Source organism: Sylvia atricapilla, chromosome 5 (assembly GCF_009819655.1).
Source record: "Sylvia atricapilla isolate bSylAtr1 chromosome 5, bSylAtr1.pri, whole genome shotgun sequence".
Classification (NCBI taxonomy): Eukaryota; Metazoa; Chordata; class Aves; order Passeriformes; family Sylviidae; genus Sylvia; species Sylvia atricapilla.
This window is the reverse complement of record NC_089144.1, coordinates 23,142,313-23,164,383: the sequence shown is the minus strand read 5'-3', so window position 1 is coordinate 23,164,383 and position 22,071 is coordinate 23,142,313. Positions and strand designations below refer to the sequence as shown.

Here is a 22,071-nt window from a genome sequence, read left to right as displayed (position 1 = left end):
TAACTCCGTCATGGGCCCCAGCCCCTGGGGAAGAGCCCTCCCTCTCACCTGCTCCGTGTGGTTCTCCTCGGCGCTGTCCAGGTAGAGGGCCCGGATGTGGTTCTGGACGTCGCAGTAGAACATGGCCTCCCAGAACTGGATGTTGGTCCACACCACATGCTCCTGCACACAGCTGTAGGCAAACTGGGTGATGCCGGGGCTCAGTTTCTGTGGAGGGAGATGGGAAATGTCCATCTGAACACAGCCATTGTGCTGAGCTCTCTACTCAGATATCCCTGCTGCTCCACCGGGAAAGCCTCGGGCAGGCAGGAGGGATGTCTGCACCAGAGCTCCTCCAGCATCCCCTGAAAATTCTCTTGCTCAGAGCCCACCCAGAGCCCAGAGGCTGATCCCAGCCGAGCCTGATCATGGGATCGAGCTGGCATTCCACAGCAACCCCCTTCCCACAGGGCTTCCAGCCTCCCTGGGAGCCTTGGGCCAGTCTGGGCTGGCTGGAAGGTTTGGTTTGGGCAGGAGCCACAGGCTGCCAAGTCCTGAGGGGACACCTGCCTGCAGTCTCTATCCCCTCAGTGATGCTGAGGGCTGTGGGGAGGGGACACTGTGGTCACTCACCCTGCAGAAGGCGGTGACCAGCGGCAGCAGCGCAGCGGCGATGCCGTGCTCGTCCATGGCTGTGCAGTCCTGGGGAATGACCAGGGGGGTGACCAGGGGACACCGCGAGGCCACACCCTGCCCTGTGCCCCTCAAGGGGAAGGGAAAGGGAAAGGGAAAGGGAAAGGGAAAGGGAAAGGGAAAGGGAAAGGGAAAGGGAAAGGGAAAGGGAAAGGGAAAGGGAAAGGGAAAGGGAAAGGGAGGGAAGGGGGAGCCCCCCAGCCCTACCTGCAGGCAGCAGTTCATCATGCGGATGACGAAGTCGAACTGCTGGTGGTCCAGCACGGCACGGTTCTGCTGCACGTGCAGGTGCAGCTCCTGGGTCAGGCAGTGCCGGGCGGCCCGGCCCTTCATGGCCCGCAGCACGGCCGGGAACAGCTGTGGGAACAGGGTTTGTGGGGTGGGATGGGGCCCACACAGCCCTGCTCCCACACTGAGCTCCGTGTGGGCACACACAATTGTGTCATGGGATGCACTCAGACGTGGAGACAAAAATTCCACACAGCCATGGAGGAGGGGGGAGGAGCCCAGGGGCACTGGGAGATAGAGCCACCAGCCAAAATCCCGGGAACACGAGGAAGGGGACATGTCATGGGTTGGTGGTGGCCACAGCAGTGCTGGGTTTCGATGGTCCCAGAGAGATTCCCGATCCAAATGGCCCCATGGTCCTGTTACTGAGGTGGGAGTGGGGCTCTGCTTCCAGGAACAGGGACAGCGGGAGAGGGAACAGATTCCAGCGATGCCAGGAGAGGCTCAGGTTGGACATCAGGAGGGGTTTCCTCCTGGAAAGGCAGTCAGGTCTTGGCAGGGGCTGCCCAGGGAAGTCTGCAGTCCCCATTCCTGGGGGGGTTTCATGGCTGTGTGGATGTGGCACTTGGGGACAGGGCCAGTGGTGGCCTTGGCAGTGCTGAGGACGGCTGGACTTGACTCTGAGGCATTTTCCAAGCTCAGTAACTCTGTGATCCCAGAACTTTGTCACCCTAAGCCAACTAGCAGGATGTGGGCACAGGACAGGGCACAGAGGATGCTGACCCCCCAACCTGAGCCCCCCTGACCTTTTTGGCCTCCAGCATCTTGTTCTCAAAGACGTAGGAGATGCAGTTCCTGACCACCTCCAGGCGCCGCGCACTGTTGGCCAGGGCGTTCCCATTGCGCTCCAGGATGGCAGCTGGGAAGAGATCCCATCAGTCCAGGAGGGTGGGACCTGTGTCCCTTGGGGGCACACGGTGTCTCCCTGCTCCAGGGGGCCTTCAGAGGTGCCAGGAGCCCATGGGGAACTGAGGACTCCAAGGGGGTTGGAGCTGCTGTTCCTCCACGTTTTACTCCTGTGGTGTGACCCAGGACAGGGTCCCCCATGCCCCACACACCAGTGGAGGTCCTGAGGGCACCATGGCCTCCCGCAGCCCCCCAAAGCAGCGTCCCCACATACCAATGGGGGGCCCCGAGGGCACCATGCACTTCTTCTCGGCCCTGACGGCGGGCGGGGCGGTCTGCAGCTTGGCCGTGGCCTGGTCGATGATCCACTGCACGGTGCCCTCATCCAGCCGTGGGAAGGGCTTCTGGTGCAGGCGCAGGTGGCAGCCCTCGGTGGGCTTCTGCACCTTGTGCATGGTCACGGCTGGGTACGGGTTCTCCTGCCAGGGACAGCTCCTGCTCAGCCCTGAGGTCACCAGGTGTCCCCTGCCGGGACAGGAGCCCTCAGCCTGCCCCCTGCTCTGCTCCCAGCTACTGTCCGCAGGCCCCAGGATGTGCTGCCCCGAGCTCCAGGGAGGCACAGCTGTGGCACAGCTGTGAGCCAAGTGCCACCAGGAGCTCCATCCCAGCCAGCTGAGGCTGCACGGCTGCCTTCAGGTGCCACTGGAAACTGCTCCAGGGGAGGCTCAGGCTGGACACCAGCAGGGATTTCATCATGGAAAGAGTGCTCAGGCCTTGGAAGAGGCTGCCCAGTGCCCATCCCTGAAGTGTCCAAGGAATTCCCAGAGGTGGCACTCAGGGCTCTGGGCTGGGGACAAGGTGGTGATTGGGCACAGCTGGGACTGGATAGCCCTGGAGGACTTTTCCAGCCTCAGGGATTCTGTGATCCTATAAAACCGGGGAATCCCACTCCCAGGACCTCTGGGCACGTGAGAATGTGCCTGACCACGTGTGACGGCACAAGGAGGGACAGGATCCATTACCACAGGCTTGTGGAGGGAGGACAGAGTGACCAGGACCCCACCCCAGGCTCTCCCTGCCCCACATCCCCACTCCTGCCCAGGAGCTCTGGGGACTCACATTTTTGTAAAGTTTCTCTGCCAGCTCCTTGATGTGCCTCAGGATTTTCTGCTTGTTCCCCTCCTCTGCCTTCATGCGCTTCACCTCGTAGGCCACGAGCTGGGGAGGGACAGGGGTGACAGGAGCAGCTCCAGAGCCTCTCCCAAACCCGGGACCACGGCTGATCCCACTCAGGAGATCCTGCTCAGCCCTGGCAGATCCTCCTCAGGAGATCCCAGTCAGGCCCCAGCAGATCCCACTTAGGAGATCCTGTTAAGGCCATGGCAGATCCCACTCAGGAGATCCCGCCCAGGCCATGGCAGATCCCGCTCAGCCCCGGCTGATCCTGCTGGACCTGGGGGGGAGGAAGGGGGAGCTGCCCGGGCCTCACCTCGTCGAAGAGGTCGATGGGGCGGTAGGGAGCCCCGCGCTCGGTGACAAAGCCAGCGAAGGCCATCCCCTCCAGCACCTTGGTGAGGAAATCGTCCTCCGTGAGCCCCCGCTGGCCCAGGAACGCTGCCTGCACAGGGAACACAGTGCATCAGCGCTGGGGACACCCAGCCACGGGTGGGCACCCGGGGGCACTGGGACGGTGACACTCCTTCCCTGTGCCACCCGGGACACGGTTGGCATGGAACCCTGAGCCTCGGGCCCATGGCAGCAGGACAAGGGGCAAGGGAAGGGCTCTGGTGTCACCTCGGCATGCACAGGCAGGACACAAGGATGGGGGACACGGGGACACAGGCACATGGGGACTCTGGGACACAGGGATGCAGGAATACAGGGACACAGGAATACGGGGACAAAGGGACACAGGGGCACAGAGACATAGGGACACAGGCATACAAGGCCAGAGGTACTCAGGAACACAAGGACACAGGGACATGGGGGCACAGGGCCAGACAGACTCTGGGACACAGGGATGAAGGAATACGCAAAGAAATAGGGACATAGGGATACAAGGCCTGAGGCACTCAGGAACACAGGAATAAAGAGACATAGGGACACAGGGATACAAGGCCAGAATGCTCAGGGACACAGAGGAGCACAGGAACACAAGGACAGAGGGACACAGGGCCAGAGAACTGCAGGTGGTCCCTCAGCAGTGCCAAGATCTCCCCAAACCCACAGCTCCAGGCTTGCTCCCTCGTGGCTGAGCTCTGCAGGAGCACCCCAACACTCCCTGCATGAGCAGGGAAGCGCTGTCTGCCCTGGGGGACCTGAGGACACTCAAGGACAAACACGGGATGCAGGTGCAGGGCAGGGATGTCGGGGAGGTCACTGCCTGCAAACCTGGGAGCGTTTCCTGCACTCTGCCCTGCTCATCCCGAGGCCCTCACCTTGTGGAAGCGGATGACGGGCTCGGGGTGGATGCGGATGATGTGCAGGCACCAGCGGTAGCCCTGCAGCAGCTGAGCAAACAGGCGCAGGAACACGGCCCGGATCTCCTTGTCCTGGAACAGGGAAAGACCAGTGTGGGCTTGTGGGGCACATGGTGTGCACAGGGCAGCTCCCAAGGCAGGAAATGCAGCTGAGATTCCAGGGCAAAGGCACACGGCAGCCAGGACTCACTGCTCTGCCCCTCCTCGGAGCTGCACAGGGAGGAGAGGGAGCTCTACAGCTCTGGGAATGCTGCAAGCCCAAACATTCCCTGCCCGATGCAGCATGGCCATGAATCCAGAACCCACGGCACTGCAGGATCCAGCCAGGGCTGGGAGCAGTGCCCTCGGATGGACATAGGGCTGGAATGATGTGTGAGAGCCAGAATGGCCCTGGGGAACAGCCCCTCCTGTCCTGGGTGTCCCTGGGGAACAGCCCCTCACACAGGGACCTTCTCTCTCCTGTCCTGGGTGTCCCTGGAAACAGCCCCTCACCCAGGGACCTTCTCTCTCCTGTCCTGGGTGTCCCTGGGAACAGCCCCTCACCCAGGGACCTTCTCTCTCCTGTCCTGGGTGTCCCTGAGGAACAGCCCCTCACCCAGGGACCTTCTCTCTCCTGTCCTGGGTGTCCCTGGGAACAGCCCCTCACACAGGGACCTTCTCTCTCCTGTCCTGGGTGTCCCTGGGAACAGCCCCTCACACAGGGACCTTCTCTCTCCTGTCCTGGGTGTCCCTGAGGAACAGCTCCTCACACAGGGACCTTCTCTCTCCCAGCACTCACCTGCATCTTGAGGGAAGAGGCGGAAATGGTGGAAGGGGGGAAGGCGAGGTCAGCCACCTCCAGCTCCGGGTCCAGGACCTGCCCAGGGAGGACACTCAGCTCAGGCCCCATCCTGGCTGGAGAAGCCAAGGAAATTTCCCCAGAGACCTACTAGCCCCTGTGGAAAAGGTCTGAGGGGCTTGGAGACAAAGCATGGGGGATCAGGAATGCTCTGGGCCTGATCCTGCCTTGGGGAGCACGGTTGGCACTGGTATCTTGGGGAAGGAGGAGCCCCTCCTGCACTGCCAGGGAGATCTTCATCCCCCACTGCCCCCAGGAGGAGCAGGAGCTGCTCCAGCAGTGCCTTGGGAACACAGGAGGAGCCAGGCCACAGCTGCTTCCTGCCCTGGGCTGGGAGCCAGAGCCCATTCCCAGAAACCCCTGCCAAAGGAACCCACCCTCTGTCACTGCTGGGGACATCAAGGGGCACGGGATTGGGAATGGCCACTGTGACAGCAGCACCCCAAGGCAGGAATCACACAGAGGAATCCCTGCTGCTTCATTCCCAGCTCCCATGGAAATGTGTGTCATTCCAGAGGCCATTGGATCAGGATTGGTCCCTGTAACAGGATCCCAAGGCATGAACAGGACCCGAGGGCATGGACAGGATCCCAGGGCACGGACAGGGCCCCAAGGTAGGAACCCTGCTCACAGAGCAGCCCCAGCTCCATTCCCAGCTCCCTGAACAGGTGCCATTTCCAGGGAACGGTGCTGGCACACCAGGGCTGCCGTGGGGAAGGGGAATGCCGTGGTCCTCACCATGGACAGGGCCTCCCGGGTCTGCTGGAGCAGGGGCTCTGGGAGCAGGGAGATGTGCACACACTCCGGGACGTTCACGGTGCCACCGTCCAGGTCTGCGATCACCACGTCCAGCTGGGAGGGAGGACACGAGTGGGACACAGCCCCACATCATCCCACATCCCACAGCTGATGGGGAGACTTCCAGGTGAGCTGGCTCAGGAAAGGGCTGGGAGCAGGCACTGGCTCCTCCCCTCCTTCCCTGAGCGCTCAGCAGTCCCTGTGTCGCATCCTGTCCCCAAATGCAAGGACACACTGGGACCCCTCACTGGGGAGACAGGGGGACACCTGGGAGGAGAGGGACCTAGCCATTCCCACATGGCCTGGCCATTCCCTCTGGACACAGCCATTCCCACTGGACCCAGCCATTCCCTCTGGACACAGCCATTCCCACACGGCCTGCCCATTCCCTCTGGACACAACCATTCCCACTGGACACAGCCATTCCCTCTGGATGGACACAACCATTCCCTCTGGACACAGCCATCCCCTCTGGACACAGCCATTCCCCCTGGCTCGTGTAGGACACCTGGATGCACCCTGGGCTGAGCCTATGGCCCTGGGCACCCTCAGGATGGACAGTGCTGTCACCCGAGTGTGTGACATCCCCACACTGCCCGTGCCTGCCCCCTGGCACCAGGACAGGGCCTGTGGCCTCTCACCAGCTCCTGGGTCTCCGACTGGAAGATGGAGTGGACACCGATGATGAAGGGGGTGGGAGTGCTCAGCACCTCCAGGAGCTGGGCGGGCAGGATGGGCACGTAGGTGAAACTGCAACCAGAAACAGCCTCAAAACCAGCTCCAAGCACAGCCCCACTGCGCCATTCCAGCCCTGCCCCACATCCCAACCCTGCCCTGGCACAGCCAGACGTGATCCCAGCTCTGCCCAGGGGGGCCCTGGCAGCGCCAGCCCCTCGGGCACCATGGCCACAAAGGCTGCCAAAGGCTGTGTGAATGTCTTTGTGAAAAGCCCTGTGAATGCCCTGAGAGGGACTGGGGACAAGGGCTGCAGGGACAGGACACAGGGAATGGCTTCCCACTGCCACAGGGCACGGCTGGATGGGATCTTGGGAACTGGGAATTCCTGCCTGGGCTGGAATTGGCAGAGCAGCTGTGGCTGCCCCTGGATCCCTGGCAGTGGCCAAGGCCAGGCTGGACACTGGGGCTGGGAGCAGCCTGGGACAGTGGGAGGTGTCCCTGCCATGGCAGGGGTGGCACAGGAGGGGCTCTGGGGTCCCTTCCCAGTGGCCAAATCATCCTGGGATTCCATGATTCTGTGATATGATCCCTGTCTGCCCTTAGGGTTACAATCAAAGTCTGACCAAGGAAAAGGTTTCCAGCAGAGCCAGCAACTCCAAAAGAAAAATTTCAGGAAAAATTCTCCATGGAAAGGGTGGTCAGGCCTTAGCAGGGGCTGCCCAGGGAGGTTTGGAGTGCCCATCCCTGGAGATGTCCAGGGAATTCCTGGATGTGGCACTCACTCAGAGCTCTGGGCTGGAGACAAGGAGGGGATTTGGAATAGCTTGGACTCAGTGACCTTGGAGGGCTTTTACAAGCTCAGGGATTCCATAACTGTGCAAAGAAAGGTTCCTCTGGGACACCAACAGCCTCTCTGCAGTCTGGGGAGGCCAGGCCAGCCTGGAGACAGGAGCTGGCCAGGAACCTCAGCCCACCTGTCCCAGCAGAGCAGCCAAGAGCCCCAGTGCTGCTAGGGCTGTATTCCCAATCCCTGTGGGACATTCCCAGCTCCCCGGGGCGAGCAGGACTCCAGCCATGCCACAGCAGTCACCACAGTGGCTTGGCCACCACCAGCACTGACACTGCTGGGGACACCTCAAATCTGTTCATGGAACCATACAGAATCTCCTGAGCTGCTGGGCCCCACAGGGATCACAGTTCCAGCTGCTGGCCCTGCACAGACCCCCCAACAATCCCACCCTGGGCAGGGCACCCCTGGCAGTGCTGTCCAAACACTCCTGGAGCTCTGGGGCTGTGCCCATCCCCTGGGGAGCCTGGGCAGTGTCAGCACCCTCTGGGGGAGAACCTTTCCTGCTGTCCATCCTATCCCTCCCCTGGCACAGCTCCAGCATTCCCTGGGTCCTGTCCCTGCTCACCAGGAAGGAGAGAACCTTTTCCAGCACTTTTCCAGTGCCAGAGCCTGTTCCGCTTGGCAGGGCTGGGAGATTCCCAGTTCTTCCCCAGGTCCTGGGAGGCACCGAGGGTGGGACAGGGGCACAGCTGGGGCACAGCTGGAGGCTCAGGGACCCTCACCTGTACTTGAGGGGGAACATGAGAGCCAGCAGGGCCCGGCAGGCGTCCGTCAGCCTCTGGTAGCTGCTGGAGAGGAACAGGATCTTGTGCTCGGTCAGCGCGGCGCAGAACAGGAACAGCACGTTGGTGATGCCTGGGCAGGGCACAGCAGGGACCTCAGGAATCCTGGGGGTCTCTGTGACACCCCTCAGAGACCCCCTGAGCCCAATCCCCAGGCCCAGCATCCCCCAAACAGCCCCTCCAGGTTCTGGTCACTGCCAGGTGTGCTCCCCCCTTCCCGGAGATGCTCTGTCCCTCCCGGGGGCTGGTGGCCTTCCTTGGGGGGTAACGAGGGCAGTGGCAGCCCCTGGGGGGCAAAAGGGCAGTGGGAGCCCTGGGCTGCTCCTCCAGGGCCCAGTCTCAATCCCACCCTCCTGGAAAAGGGCTGGCACAGCAGGCCCAGGAGGCTCAGCCACGTGCAGGAGGTGACCCGCAGGGACCCTGGCTGTCACGGGGACAGGGTGGGGACATGTCTCACCCAGCTGGCGGAACAGCAGGGCCACACTGCAGCTGCTGACGGGCAGAGAGTCATTGATAGGGGTCTGGATCACCTGCCTGTCCCCTGCTCCCAGCGAGATCGTCCTCTGCAAGGCAACACACAAACGGTCACCAGGGCCACCCAGAGAGGGACAGGGACAGGGCAGGGGCAGCCAGACCCCCTGGGCAAAGGGCAGGGCAGTCAGACCCTGCTGGACACAGGGCCAAGGCCACTGTACCCCAGCACAACCCCCACCTGCTGTGGGAAGAGGGAAAGGGAAAGAGAAAGGGAAAGAGAAAGGGAAAGAGAGAAGAAGATGCTGCCACAGCACCCACTGGGTGCCTGATTGGGTCCCTGGGCTGAGCGGAAGGAGGGCACCTCCTGCAACATCCCCAGCCAGCAGCAGCAATGTCCCAAGGGCCCTGAGATCCACAGGGAGACGCAAGACAAAGTGGCTCTGCGAGACACGAGGGCTCCCCAGGATTTCAGGACACGCCAGGACATGAGGAGGCCCCAGAACCCAAGGAGTCTTCAGGTCATGAGGATTGCCCAGAATTTGAGGGCTCCCCAGGACGTAAGGGCTTTTTAGAATTCAAAAGAGGGTTTCCCAGGACTCAAGGGCTCCCCAGAATTCGAGGGGAATTGGAGACTTTCCTATGCCATTGGAGCAGCTCCCCTGTGGCAGCCTGGCTGTGCCCAGCAGCAGCCCCAGCTCTGCGGCCTCTCCAGTGGAAGGAATATCCTGAGGACTATCCTGAGGGAAGGGATGAACACCCCCAGCACAGCACTGGTGCTTCTTCCCTGATACCACTGAATATCCCCAGCCCTGGGCTCATTCCTAGGGACACAGGGACACTCGTACATCCCCAGGCTGTCTCCAGGCCCCTCTGCTCCTCTTTCCACTCCTGTCCAGGGAAAATGCTCCTGCAAGAGCAGTGTTTCCACTGCAACCACCTCCCGGCAGGAGCTCCCAGCTCCTGCCAGAACAGCCCCAAAATCCACTGCTGAGCAGAGCCAGACCCCTCAGCTGGCTTGTCACAACCCCAGGAGGACACCCGGAGAGGTGTGCCTGCAATTCAGCCCCTTCCCAGAACCCAGGGACACACACCAGAGGGTGCCCTGAGGCCGGGTCACAGCAATTAACTGAGAGGCTGCTAACGAGGGCACAGACCCAGAGCAGGGGAGAGAAAAGGTGGGAAAAAGAAAGTGGGAAAGAAAAGGAGTTCGTACCACGGCTTCGTCCTCCGCGTCAGGCTGAGGTGGGACAGACAGAGAGCACAGTCAGTTAGGACACACAGACAGGGACAGAGGGGACACGACACCAGCAGGGAAAACAGGACAGGAGACACAAACAAGGACAGCAGGACAAGAGCCCACAGACACAGACACGGAGTGACAGCAATGCCTACGGCACCGGGAAGGAGCACTGGACACAGCAGGAGAGCAGGAAAACCATGGGAAGGGAAGTGCCACCACCAAACTGTCCCCCGTGTCACACAGTCCCCGTTCCCACGGCACAGAGCCATCCTGCCCCAGCTGGGGGGACGGATCTGTGCCAAACCCAGGGAGCCATGGCGGCAGGAGGAGCTGTCCTGCTCCGGCAGCAGCTCCTGGTCCTGCCGGGAGGAGCCGGATCCGGGCAGATCCCATGGGAAGGGATGGCAAACCCGGGAGCCTGGCACAGCCCCAGCATGGGCAGCACCTAGCTCTGCTCCCCGGAGCCTTGGACAGCCCCAGCTCCACCCCTGCCCCACAGATCCCGGGAGCACCGCCAGCTTCTCCCGGGATCCACATGGCGCAGGGGGCCAGAGGGAGCCCCAGCACTGCCCCAAATCCCGCTGTGATACGGGATCAGGGAGAGCTCTGCTCGGGCTCACGGCATAGCGGGGAGGAAACCCCTCGGGAGGCACCACTGCCCCGTGGTGCTGTCCCAGTGCCCCGTGGTGCTGTCCCAGTGCTGTCCCAGCCTGGCCAAGGCTCTTCCATTGGATCAGCCTGGCTATGGGATCATCCCTGGCACACTGTGCTGGGAGAAGGGGAGCTCAGCCGAGGGGAAGGCACATCGGGACACAATCACACATCCACAGGGACATCCCAGGGGGCCAGCAGGGCAGGACAGCTCCGGGGCACAAGGCTGCTGTCCCAGCCTCCTGCCAGGGGCTCCAGCTGGGCTTTCCCTCTCTGCCATCCCCAAGGAGCCTCCCAGCTCCATGTGCTGAGCAGGGCAGGCTGCAGGGACACATGGCTCTGAGAGGACAGCTTGGCCTCAGCTCCAGGAGAAGCTGTTGCTCCTCAGGCCCCCAGGCACAGGCACAGGACACAGCATGGACACGGGCACAGGACCTGGCACAGCCATGGGCACAGGACCTGGCACAGCCATGGGCACAGGACCTGGCACAGACACAGACACAGGACCTGGCACAGGACTTGGCATGGCCATGGGCACAGGAGCTGGGAGACAGAGACACAGGACCTGGCACAGGACCTGGCACAGGACTTGGCACAGGACTTGGCATGGCCATGGGCACAGGACATGGCACAGACACGGGCACAGCACCAGGCCAGTGCCCCAAGAGCTCCAGGCTGCTGTCCTGGCACTGCTGGCCCTGCTGGCCTGTGTCCCTGCAGCTGTCCCAGCCCTGCTGTCACAGATGGCCCGTGACCACTCAGCTCTGGAGCAGCTCTCCACAGGGCCATCCCACAGGGCTGAATGCAGAGCCAGACCCTGGGAGTGCCCACAACCCAGGGAATGCTTACATGGATTGGCCAGCACCCACGTGAGCTGCTGGTGCTCCCTCCCAGGGCAGCAGGAGCCAGCACACAGAAGCTGCAGCAGCAGCTCCTTGGCTAATTGAGGATCTGAGCGGGATTTGTGCTTGGAAGCACTCAGGAAGGCAGGAGGGCATGGAGCCAGACCCTGCCTGCTGGGCCCACTGGGCTGTCCCAGCATGGGGAGCAGGACTGGGGCTCAGCTCCAAGGGGACAGAGCGAGGACAGAGACAGGGCAGCAGGACACCCACCTGTGCTCCCCCTGTGATGGGGATGGTGCAGGTCAGCAGGTTCCCGATGACGTTCTCCAGGGACACGCTCAGCCCGTCCACATAGATGGTGTAGATCAGCCCCAGGCTGTTCTGGAGAGGGGAGCAGAGCACAGATCAGCAGGGCCAGGAGCTGGGGACACGCCAGGGCTTGTCCCCGGCCACAGACACACCCTGGGAATGCCAGCTCTGGATCTTCCTCATCCACAGGGATGGGACATTCCAGCCAGGAGCACGGCCCCATCCCTGCACTGACCTCAGTGGAGCAGGAGACATGTCCCCAAGGCCAGAGCTCCATGGAGCAGCACTGAGGGGCTTTCCAAAGCTCCAGGAGCAGAGCTGACCGGGGCAGTTGGGCTGCTCCAGCCTCCCAGCACTCCCAGTCCCACACAAACCCCAAGGAAGGGATGGGAGGAGATTCTTTCCTAGGCTGGGATGGTCAAAATTTTGGGTGATGCCCTCGACAGCACACCTGGACTCTGGGTGGTCACTGTGGGTCCCTTCCCACAAAAACAGCCCATTCCAGCTGGGAAGTAACAGCAGTCCCAGCTCAGAGAGTGTCTGGGGGTACCAGCACAGGGCAGCCCTCAAGACAAGCTGGGAATGAGGGATTTGAGGAGTTTGTGTTCCAGGCACCCTTGGGGTATCCCATCCCCATGGATACAATCTGTACAGCTCCCAGCCCTCCCCAGCCCTTCCCAGGCACACAATGCAGCACCTTTGGAGCCAGCACAGCTGGCACAGACAATGCTCCCAGGAACGGGCTGTTCCTCCTGGGTTTCCATCGGCGGGGCCGGCAGCTGCTCCGTGTCCCGCAGCCGCCCGGGATCAGTGGCAGCTGCCAGCCCCGGAGCTCCAGGGTGCCAAGGGCAGGGCTCTGCTCCCACGGGGCTGTGCCAGCGTGTTCCCACTCCCACAGCCAGGAAGGCTTTCCCAGCACAGCTACCCCCTGCCCTGAGCACCATCCCGGCTCCCGGGCGTTCCTGACTCACCCGGAACACCTCGGCGTGGTCCAGCCGCGACACCAGCACCAGGCTCTTGGGAGCGAAGAGCTGGGCAGGCTGCACGGGGGATGAGGTCTCCTCCTCCTCCTCCTCACCCTCACCATTCCTGGCATGGCTCTGGGGCTGTGGAGACACAGACCAGCCCGGGCTGGGGGTTAAGGGATGCTCTTTGCTGTGCCAAGCTCCCAGTGCCAGGGTCCAGATTCCTGAAGCACAGGGAAGGCAGGAACCCCTGCCCAGTGCCAAAGGAAGCCAGATCCTTCTTCTTCAGCACTGCCAGCCCCTGTCCCTGTGACCCTGTGTCCCCACGTCCTTGTGTCTCCATGCCCCCTATCCCCGTGTAAGCACGTCTCCATGTACTCCTGTCTCCCTGTCCCCCCTGTCCCCATGATCCCGTGTCCCCCACCCCCCCGTTGCCATGACCCCGTACCTGCGGGCTCTCCACGGCCTCCCAGAAGGTGAAGCAGGCGCAGTAGTGCCGCTCCGAGTTGATGTCGGTCAGCACGGCCACGAAGAACGTGGGGGGGTTCCTCTCGGGGAACAGCTGCCACCCGCTGGGCTGGCAGAACTGTGGGAGGGGCAGCAGGGGCTCAGGGGCTGCCAGCCCTCACCCACAGCAGGAAATCCCAGCCCTCACCCACACCTGATCCCAGCCCTGACCCCGGTCCCACACGGCCCGCAGGCAGGGGCTCAGGGGCTGCCAGCCCTCACCCACACCAGCTGATCCCAGCCCTGACCCCAGCTCACATCACCCGTGGAGTGTGGGGGCAAGGGCAGCCCCACGGGCCGGGTCAGGGAGAGCACTGGGCAGAGCCCCTCGGGCTCCTGGAACCTCCCAGCCCCGCTGGACCCGCTCTGGGAATTCCCAAATCCCCCTCTACAGCGAAGCGAGGGCAGTGCTGTCCCCTACTGTCCACAGAGACAGCAGGAGCTGCCTGAGGACCCGAGACTGGGAGGAGCTGTGATGGGACAGCCTGGCCAGGCAGGAGCCCCCCAGCTCCTGGGGAAGCTCCCCACATGGCACAGAGACGTCCCCAAACTGCACAGCCCCCCGACCCCCAGGGCACAGAGACCCCAAACTCTGCACAGCCCCCCCGACCCCCAGGGCACAGAGACCCCAAACTCTGCACAGCCCCCCGACCCCCAGGGCACAGAGACCCCAAACTCTGCACAGCCCCCCGACCCCCAGGGCACAGAGACCCCAAACTCTGCACAGCCCCCAGGCCCCCATGGCACAGAGATCCCAAACTCTGCACAGCCCCCAGACCCCCATGGCACAGAGGACCCCCCAAAACTCTGCACAGCCCCCAGACCCCCATGGCACAGAGATCCCAAACTCTGCACAGCCCCCAGACCCCCAGGGCACAGAGACCCCAAACTCTGCACAGCCCCCAGGCCCCCATGGCACAGAGATCCCAAACTCTGCACAGCCCCCAGACCCCCATGGCACAGAGACCCCCCAAAACTCTGCACAGCCCCCAGACCCCATGGCACAGAGATCCCAAACTCTGCACAGCCCCCAGACCCCCAGGGCACAGAGACCCCAAACTCTGCACAGCCCCCCGACCCCCAGGGCACAGAGACCCCAAACTCTGCACAGCCCCCCGACCCCCAGGGCACAGAGACACCCCAAAACTCTGCACAGCCCCCAGACCCCATGGCACAGAGACACCCCAAAACTCTGCACAGCCCCCAGACCCCCATGGCACAGAGACCCCAAACTCTGCACAGCTCCCAGACCCCCATGGCACAGACACCCCATGCCAGCACCAGAGTCCCGAAGGAAAGGGGACACATGGGACACGGGCTCTGGAGTGGCTCCAGGAGGTGGCACCACTGCCCTGGCACAAACACCGGCCTGGCTGTGCCATTGTCACTGCACCAACTCCTGGCACTTCCCAAAGCCCCTCCCAGGACCGGGGTATTTCCAGCCGGTGGCCTCAGGACTCCCCCGGGTTCCCGAGTCTCAGGGGGTTTTCTTTATTTCCTCAAGGGCAGCATTTGGCTGCTGAGGAGCTGTGGAAAATTCCCCAGGCGTGGGACAGCCCAGCTCCTTCCAGGGTTAAGGACACGGGAATTGAGCGAATCCCGGGAGGAGAACAAGGTGGCACCAGGGCCTGATGAGCTCCAGCTCCCTCAGGAAGCCAAGGTGGATTCCACATGAGAGTTTCCCAGCTGTTCACCACTCCCCATGCTCACGGTGCCCATGGATCCTCCTGTCCTCCCTGGGAAGAGCCCACGGGACAGGAGCTTGGCTCCTCACTGCTCCCAGCCCTGGGATCTCCTGGCACTGTCGGAATGAGGAGTCCACACAGAGCTGCTGAGTCAGGATCTTGGAATCAGGGAATTGTGGAATGGTTTGGGTGGGAAAGGACCTCAGAGCCCCTCCAGTGCCACCCCTGCCATGGCAGGGACACCTCCCACTGTCCCAGGCTGCTCCCAGCCCCAGTGTCCAGCCTGGCCTTGGCCACTGCCAGGGATCCAGGGGCAGCCACAGCTGCTCTGGCAATTCCAGCTCAGGCAGGAATTCCTTCCCAATATCCCACCTAATCTCCCCGCTTTTAGTTTTAAACCCTTCCCCCTTGTCCTGGGTCCCAGCCAGCACTCCCACCGCCACATCTCAGACAGGGATGCACTCCAGGACCACTGTGTCACCCTCCTCTGAGGGACAGGAGGGCTGGGAGGCCCCAGAAACCCACCAAGCCACATGGGAATTCTCCCCGAGCTGTGTGATACGGAGTCAGCTTCCTAAAAATAGCACCTGTTGAGAGGATGGGTCACCTCAAACACCAGCAGGTGACACCTGGATCAGGTGAGCACACGGAAATGTCGGAGTCACTCCCAGCCCAGGCTGAGCTCACTCCATCCCACCTGGATAATTCATCCTGCAGGAGCTCCAGGATGTCACCCCCAGTGCCCCACCTCACCCGGATCCTCCAGGAAGGAAACCCATGGCAATGGGTAGGGCTGGCAGGGACAGCACAGGTGTCCCCTGGAGCCAGCCCGACCTGGCCCTTGGTGGCACCTGCTGCTGGGCCACCCTGAGGTGCCGCAGGTGAAGGAAGCAAAACCACAGATCCCCATGGACAGAGCAGGATGGAAAAGCCCTCGAAGCCAGCCAAGTCAAACCATTCCCAGCACTGCCAAGGCCACCACTGTCCATGTCCCCAACTGCCACATCGACATGGCTTTGAAATCCCTACAGGGATGGGGACTCCAGCATTGCCCTGGGCAGCTCATTCCAATGCCTAACAACCTTTTCCATGCAGGAATTTTCTCTAAAACCCAATCTAAACCTCCCCTGGTCCACCCTGAGGCTATTCCCTCTCCTCCTGTTCCCTGGGAGCAGAGCCCAATCCCCATTCTTCTCCTTCCCCAGTTCTTCCCCCAGTTACTCCACAGCCTTTCCCAAGACTTCATTTTGCAAGGATCCCACCCATGATGTCCCAAGCCATGCTCCTGGTCGTTTATTTTTCCTGCTGATCCCCCCAGGAGGGAGTGTGGTGGTACCTCTTCTCCCTCTGGAGCGTTCCCAAAACAGCTGCGGGCTCCAGAGGGCTCGGCTGCAGCTGCCACCCCTGGATCCACCCTGCCATGGAGGGAAACGTCTGGGGATTGGGATGGCCAGGCTGGACACTGGGGCTGGGAGCAGCCTGGGACAGTGGGAGGTGTCCCTGCCATGGCAGGGGTGGCACTGGAGAGGCTCTGAGCTGCCTTCCCACCCAACCTAGAGTGGGATTCCATGGACACACTGGGTGAGGCTCAGCCACTGGTGCCTAAATCCAACCAGCATGGGAAGCTTCCTGCCAGCAATGTTCCCATCCCCTGGAAGTGGGGACCTCCAGCCTGTGGAGCCTGTATCAGCAATCCTCTTCAGCTGAGGCTGGGACACAGCCTTTTCCTACACACACCTGCCCCGGCCCCAGGGAGCAAACCTTGGACACACCTGTGCTCACTTCACCATGGATTCATGGAATGGTTCGGGTGGGAAAGGACCCCAGAGCCCCTCCAGGGCCACCCCTGCCATGGCAGGGACACCTCCCACTGTCCCAGGCTGCTCCCAGCCCCAGTGTCCAGCCTGGCCTTGGACACTGCCAGGGATCCAGGGGCAGCCACAGCTGCTCTGCCAATTCCAGCCCAGCCAGGAATTCGCAAGATCCCATCCAGCCCTGCCCTGTGGCAGTGGGAAGCCATTCCCTGTGTCCTGTCCCTGCAGGCCTTGTCCCTAGTCCCTCTGCCGTGCTCCTGGAGCCCCTTCAAGCCCAGGAAGCTGCTGGATGTCCCGGAATGGTGGCAGAGGTGGAGCAGGTCTGGAGGCCTGGACACACCCAACAGGCGCCAAAATCATCCCAGAGCTGCCTCAGCACATGGAAAATCCCAAACTGAGTCCAGCAGACCTGTGGGATCACGGCATGGAGGGTCTTGAGGCCCAGTGCTGAGGAAGGATCCAGAAGGGAAATTTGGAATGGCATCCCTGGATTTCCAGGAATCTCCATTCCCAGCAGGATCCCCTTGTTACAGCAGAGACCCCAGGCTCTCCAGCTGCTCCCCTGGGAATGCCCTCACCGTGGGAATGCTCTCACCAGGCAGAGAACAGCTCTGGCCAGGCAGGGAGAGGCTCCCAGGGTGATTTACCCCCATCCTGTGCCCATCCCCAGAGGAAGTCAATCCATTAAAATGAGATATTTCTGTTGGGAATTGCCGCCGGACACTGCGCATGGCCAGGAGCTCCAAATTCCACCCCTCAGCACATCCTGGGAAGGCTTTTTTTCCCAAAGAGCTGTCAAGGAGGATCAGCCCTGACTGCAGTGGCACATCCCACCTGACCCCTGGGATGGGCTCCCGTGGATTTCCCGAGCTGCCTTGGGATCAGCCCCATGTGCTGCTCCCCCCCAGGACACTTGGAGAGCTTGTGGGAAGCCCTGGAGCCACCCGTGGCTCCCAAAAGCACAGGGCTCCAGTTGTTTAAATTCCAGGGATTTTTTTGGCTGGACAGTTTGACCCTCGGGAAAAAAGAAAGCAGCTTTGCTCCTGCTTGGGACAGTTCCCAAGTCCCCACAGACATCAGGAAACTCGGAGCAGAAAAATAAAAATAAATGTGTGGTTTTGCCTCAGATACAACAGCACAGAAAGATCCCAAAATTGTGCTGGAATTTCAGGGGACACGTGATGGGAAGAGGAGCTGAACACTTCCAATCCCAGTGACAACGGGATGAGGAGTCAGCAACCCCACTGATCCCAGTGATGATGGGCAGGGACACCTCCCACTGTCCCAGGCTGCTCCCAGCCCCAGTGTCCAGCCTGGCCTTGGACACTGCCAGGGATCCAGGGGCAGCCACAGCTGCTCTGGCAACTCCAGCCCAGCCAGGAATCCCTTCCCAAGATCCCACCTAAAAGGATGTCCATACCTGGACATCCTAACAGCAGTCCCCATCCCTGCAGGGATTTCAAAGCCATGTGGATGTGGCACTTGGGGACATGGGGAGTGGTGGCCTTGGCACTACTGATGGCACCCAACGGGCTGAGGGATTTTCCAACCAAACTAAATCCATGATTCCATGAACTCCGTGGGGAATGGAGCAGCTTTCAGAGGGCTCAGCCTGGAGGTCTGTCCCAGCCCATCCTTTTCACTGGGAATGCAGCTGCGGCTCCTCCCTCAGGGTACAGGCAGGGACTGGGAAGAGCTCCCACCCCAGCTTAGCAATGATGGGCATAATCTCACTGCCCTGGATTAGCTGGAGCTGGTCTGCAGGATGCTCACAGCACCACATCCCGGGAATGTCCCAGCTCCCAGCTGATCCCAAAGATCAGCAAAGACCTCGGGATGCCCCGAGACCTGCTGACTGTGCCCGGAGGGCTGGGGGCATCGACACCCTGGCCCTGGGATCCAGCCTGAGGCAGGGCACTGGGAAAGGCCTGGCTGTGCTCCTGAGGGGTCTCTGGACACACAGGATGTACCCACGGCTCCTCCAGGAGGAATTCCAGCATCCAGCAGCTGATCCTGGTAAAGGAGGGGGAACAGAGAGGCCGGGAGAGGAACCAGCATGCTGCATCCCACAGCTCCTGGAGAGTTCTGGAGCTGGAGATGCACTCAGGGCAGGTGGGAACTGCTCCCTCACGACCCCCCATCCCCAAGGGATGTGTCCTGGTGTCACTCCTCAGTGTCACCCCTGAGTCCCCAGCCACTCACCAGCTCGATGCCCTGAGGGAAGGGGTTGTCCTCCCAGTCCTTCTCCGGGAAGCGCTGCAGGATCTGTCCCTGTCCATCCCCACTCCCTGCAGAGACAAGACAGGATTAGAGGGCAGCAGGTTCCCCCACCCACCGGGAATGCCAGGCTGGAACACCGGGATGCTGCAGCTCTCCATGGACGGGGCAGCACAGTAGAGACCCCAGCCCCTCCCACAGCCCCGGCAGCACTGCCCATCCAGCAGATCCCAAGGAATCCTGGAAAAAACAGATCCCAGAGACTTCTCTGGAGGTGGGAACAGCACTGGAGCAGCAGCTCTGGTGTCTCTCCAGGCAGATCTTCCTTCCCTGAGATCCCAGCACGGACAGCACTCCCCACTCTGAGCTGCACTCCCTGCTCCTCATCTCCCTGTTTTCCCAAACAACCCTGTCCGGGATTTGCTTTTGGGTTCCTGACAGGTCCTGCTTCCCCAGGGCTTTATGGAGCACTGGGAGCACCCCAAACCCTCACCTGCCCCACAGCCCACACCATTCCAGATCCCAAATCCTGCTGTTTCCCAACAGACAGCCTGGGCAAGGCTCAGCAAGGCAGGTGGGCATTGCCTTGGCCCTAGGACAGCCCGAGGTGACAGTGGCACCAACTGCTCCTGTCACAGACCCTGCCAGCCTGGGAAGGGCTCCCACGTCCTTCCAGAGACAGAGCCACTCCTGGATCCAGCTGGGAATCATGAATCCTGAGGATTCTGGCCCGGCCATGAAGGCAGGCAGCCCCGTGACAGGGCAAATTCCAGCCCCTTCCAGAGCTGCTGAGGGATTATCACATTTCCAGGGACCATCCGGGGCCTCTCCCATCCCGGGAGCTGAGTCCTGGCCCTGGAATGGGGCTGGGAAAGCAGGAGGAGCACCAGGAAAGGGCTATTTTGGGAGCCCAGACATGTCCCCAGGGTCCCACTCACCAGCCACAGCTGGATTTAGCAGGACCAGGAGAGGGAAAGAGAAAGTGGCCATTTATAGCCCCGAGCCCAAAATGGAAAGGCTGGAGCCAAACTGGGCACCAAACATCCACAGGGATTGGGATAACAGGGATTGGGTCAACCAGATCCTGCCTGGCTGCGTGCTCCGACACCACAGCCTGCTCTGTCACCACGTCCCTGCTCTGTCACCACAGCCCCTTGGAGCCACCCCAGGCTCCAAGTGCTCCCAGCCCTGAGCAAAGGCTGCTCCCTCCCAGTGCCAAGGAGAGAGAAGCTCAGCTCAGGTTCTAGACAGGAAAATCCCTTGAGATCCCCACATCAGGATTACAGCTCTGACAGCTCCAAGCTGCGCCCTTCACATCCAGCCCTGCCACAGCTTTGCTGGAATATCCTCAGTTAAAGGGAAATGGATACAAGAGCACAAAATCCTGGGATGGTTTGGGATAGAAGGGAGCTCAGAGCCCCTCCAGTGCCACCCCTGCCATGGCAGGGACACCTCCCACTGTCCCAGGCTGCTCCCAGCCCCAGTGTCCAGCCTGGCCTTGGCCACTGCCAGGGATCCAGGGGCAGCCACAGCTGCTCTGCCAATTCCAGCCCAGCCAGGAATTCCCAATTCCCAATGCCCCCATCCAGCCGTGCCCTGTGGCAGTGGGAAGCCATTCCCTGTGTCCTGTCCCTCCAGGCCTTGTCCCCAGTCCCTCTGCAGCTCTCCTGGAGCCCCTTCAGGCCCTGGAATGTGCTGGAAGCTCTCCCTGGATCCTTCTCCTGTCCAGGTGAGCACCCCCAGCTCTCCCAGCCTGGATCCCAGGGAGCTGAGGGTCTCCAGCCCTGGAGCAGCTCCGGGCTCTGCTCTGGACTCTGTGCAGCAGCTCCAGGTGCTGCTGCTGTGTCCCCAGGGCTGGGGCAGCTCTGCAGGTGGGGCCTCACCTGGGCACAGGAGCAGAATTCCCCCTTTCCTGCTGCCCACTGGGCTCAGCCCAGCACTGGGAGGGTCTCAGCTCATCATCCTCAGCACAAACAAAAATCCTTCCAAGGGCTGTTGAGAACAATGGGAACCTCGACTCCTGGGGTTTTTCCAGAGCCAGGAGCTGCCACCCTTCAGCCAGCTGCGGGCAGCTACCTCCTGATTTTAGGGACTGTCACCAACAGCCTGACTCAGGACTCCTGGACACCCCCTGCACTTCCCTCAGCTGCTCTTGGGGCAGTCTGATCCCAGCTTTCCCACTTCCCGCCATTCAGCTCCATATCGGGCTGCGGCATCAGCGCGTCCCTTCCTGCCCGGGAGAGCTGGACCTGCCCCGTCCATTCTCCTGCCACCCCAGCTGAGATCCCTGGGAAAGCTGGAGATCCCTGGGAACGCAGGTGTGCCTGTGAACCTCGGCCTCCAGGCAGCTGCTGCTGCTCCGTCCTTCCTGCAGGGCTGGGGACACCTGGGGGAGCCCGGCCCCTCCCCGGCTGCGCTGGGAAGGTCACGGGATGTTGTTGTGACACAGGAAATCCTAAATAAGCCCGGAGTTAAACACGGGGCCGAGCCACGGCACCGGATGACCCCGGCTGGGAGCGCTGGCACGCCGGGACAGTGCCGGGAACAGCCGGGACAGGGGTCACGGACACGCGAGCGCCGTCCCTCGCCGCCACTGTCCCCTAAAGGCTGGGACAACAGCAGCTGGGCCTCAGCCCTGCACAGAGATCAGCCAGGCCTCTGTGTCCCGGGCCTGGAGGGCTCCCAGACACTGCAGGATGCGCCCACCTTCCCTGGAAAAGCGCCGGGGGATTCACAGGTGGAGCAGGACAGCCCCAGCCCATCCCAGCCCCACAGCCAGGCTCTGCTCCAGGGCAGCCATGGGGTCTGGGCAGGGAACCAGCCCTTTCCTGAGGAGCTGGATGCGACGGAGAGAGAGGAGAAAGAGAATTTTCACGGGGATTTGAGGCAAAGGAGCTTGTTTGAAAAAAGCCCTATTCCACCTCTCACACCGAACACCTTCCCCTCCCGGGTGACTGAAGGTGTTTCACCACCAGCACAGGACCACTGGCCTGGCCAGTCCCAAGGAGCAGCTCCTCTGCAGGCTGGGACATGACTCCCACACCCCTGAACCTCAGAAATTCGGGATGAAATCATCCAGGGGAACACAAAGCTCGGATAACACAGCTCAGCCCTGGAGCTGAGGTCACCAGGGCA

The 22,071-nt window shown here is 61.8% G+C and overlaps 1 protein-coding gene across 3 annotated transcripts in view; it reads right to left on the bottom strand.

Annotated features, from left to right (window-relative positions):
• SBF1 (SET binding factor 1) overlaps positions 1-22,071 on the bottom strand; it is a 60,009-nt gene that overhangs the window by 15,483 nt on the left and 22,455 nt on the right. For all 3 annotated transcript variants that reach the window (XM_066318945.1, XM_066318946.1, XM_066318947.1), the window contains exons 2-18: positions 18,922-19,007; positions 13,162-13,299; positions 12,720-12,854; positions 11,710-11,820; positions 8,690-8,795; positions 8,173-8,305; positions 6,564-6,672; positions 5,863-5,976; positions 5,065-5,142; positions 4,245-4,358; positions 3,296-3,424; positions 2,926-3,024; positions 2,081-2,285; positions 1,707-1,819; positions 880-1,029; positions 613-681; positions 49-207 (exon numbers count right to left, since the gene is read on the bottom strand). In XM_066318945.1, coding sequence (XP_066175042.1) covers positions 49-207; positions 613-681; positions 880-1,029; positions 1,707-1,819; positions 2,081-2,285; positions 2,926-3,024; positions 3,296-3,424; positions 4,245-4,358; positions 5,065-5,142; positions 5,863-5,976; positions 6,564-6,672; positions 8,173-8,305; positions 8,690-8,795; positions 11,710-11,820; positions 12,720-12,854; positions 13,162-13,299; positions 18,922-19,007 — 2,048 coding nt within the window. The remainder of the gene's footprint in view (positions 1-48; positions 208-612; positions 682-879; positions 1,030-1,706; positions 1,820-2,080; positions 2,286-2,925; positions 3,025-3,295; positions 3,425-4,244; positions 4,359-5,064; positions 5,143-5,862; positions 5,977-6,563; positions 6,673-8,172; positions 8,306-8,689; positions 8,796-11,709; positions 11,821-12,719; positions 12,855-13,161; positions 13,300-18,921; positions 19,008-22,071) is intronic.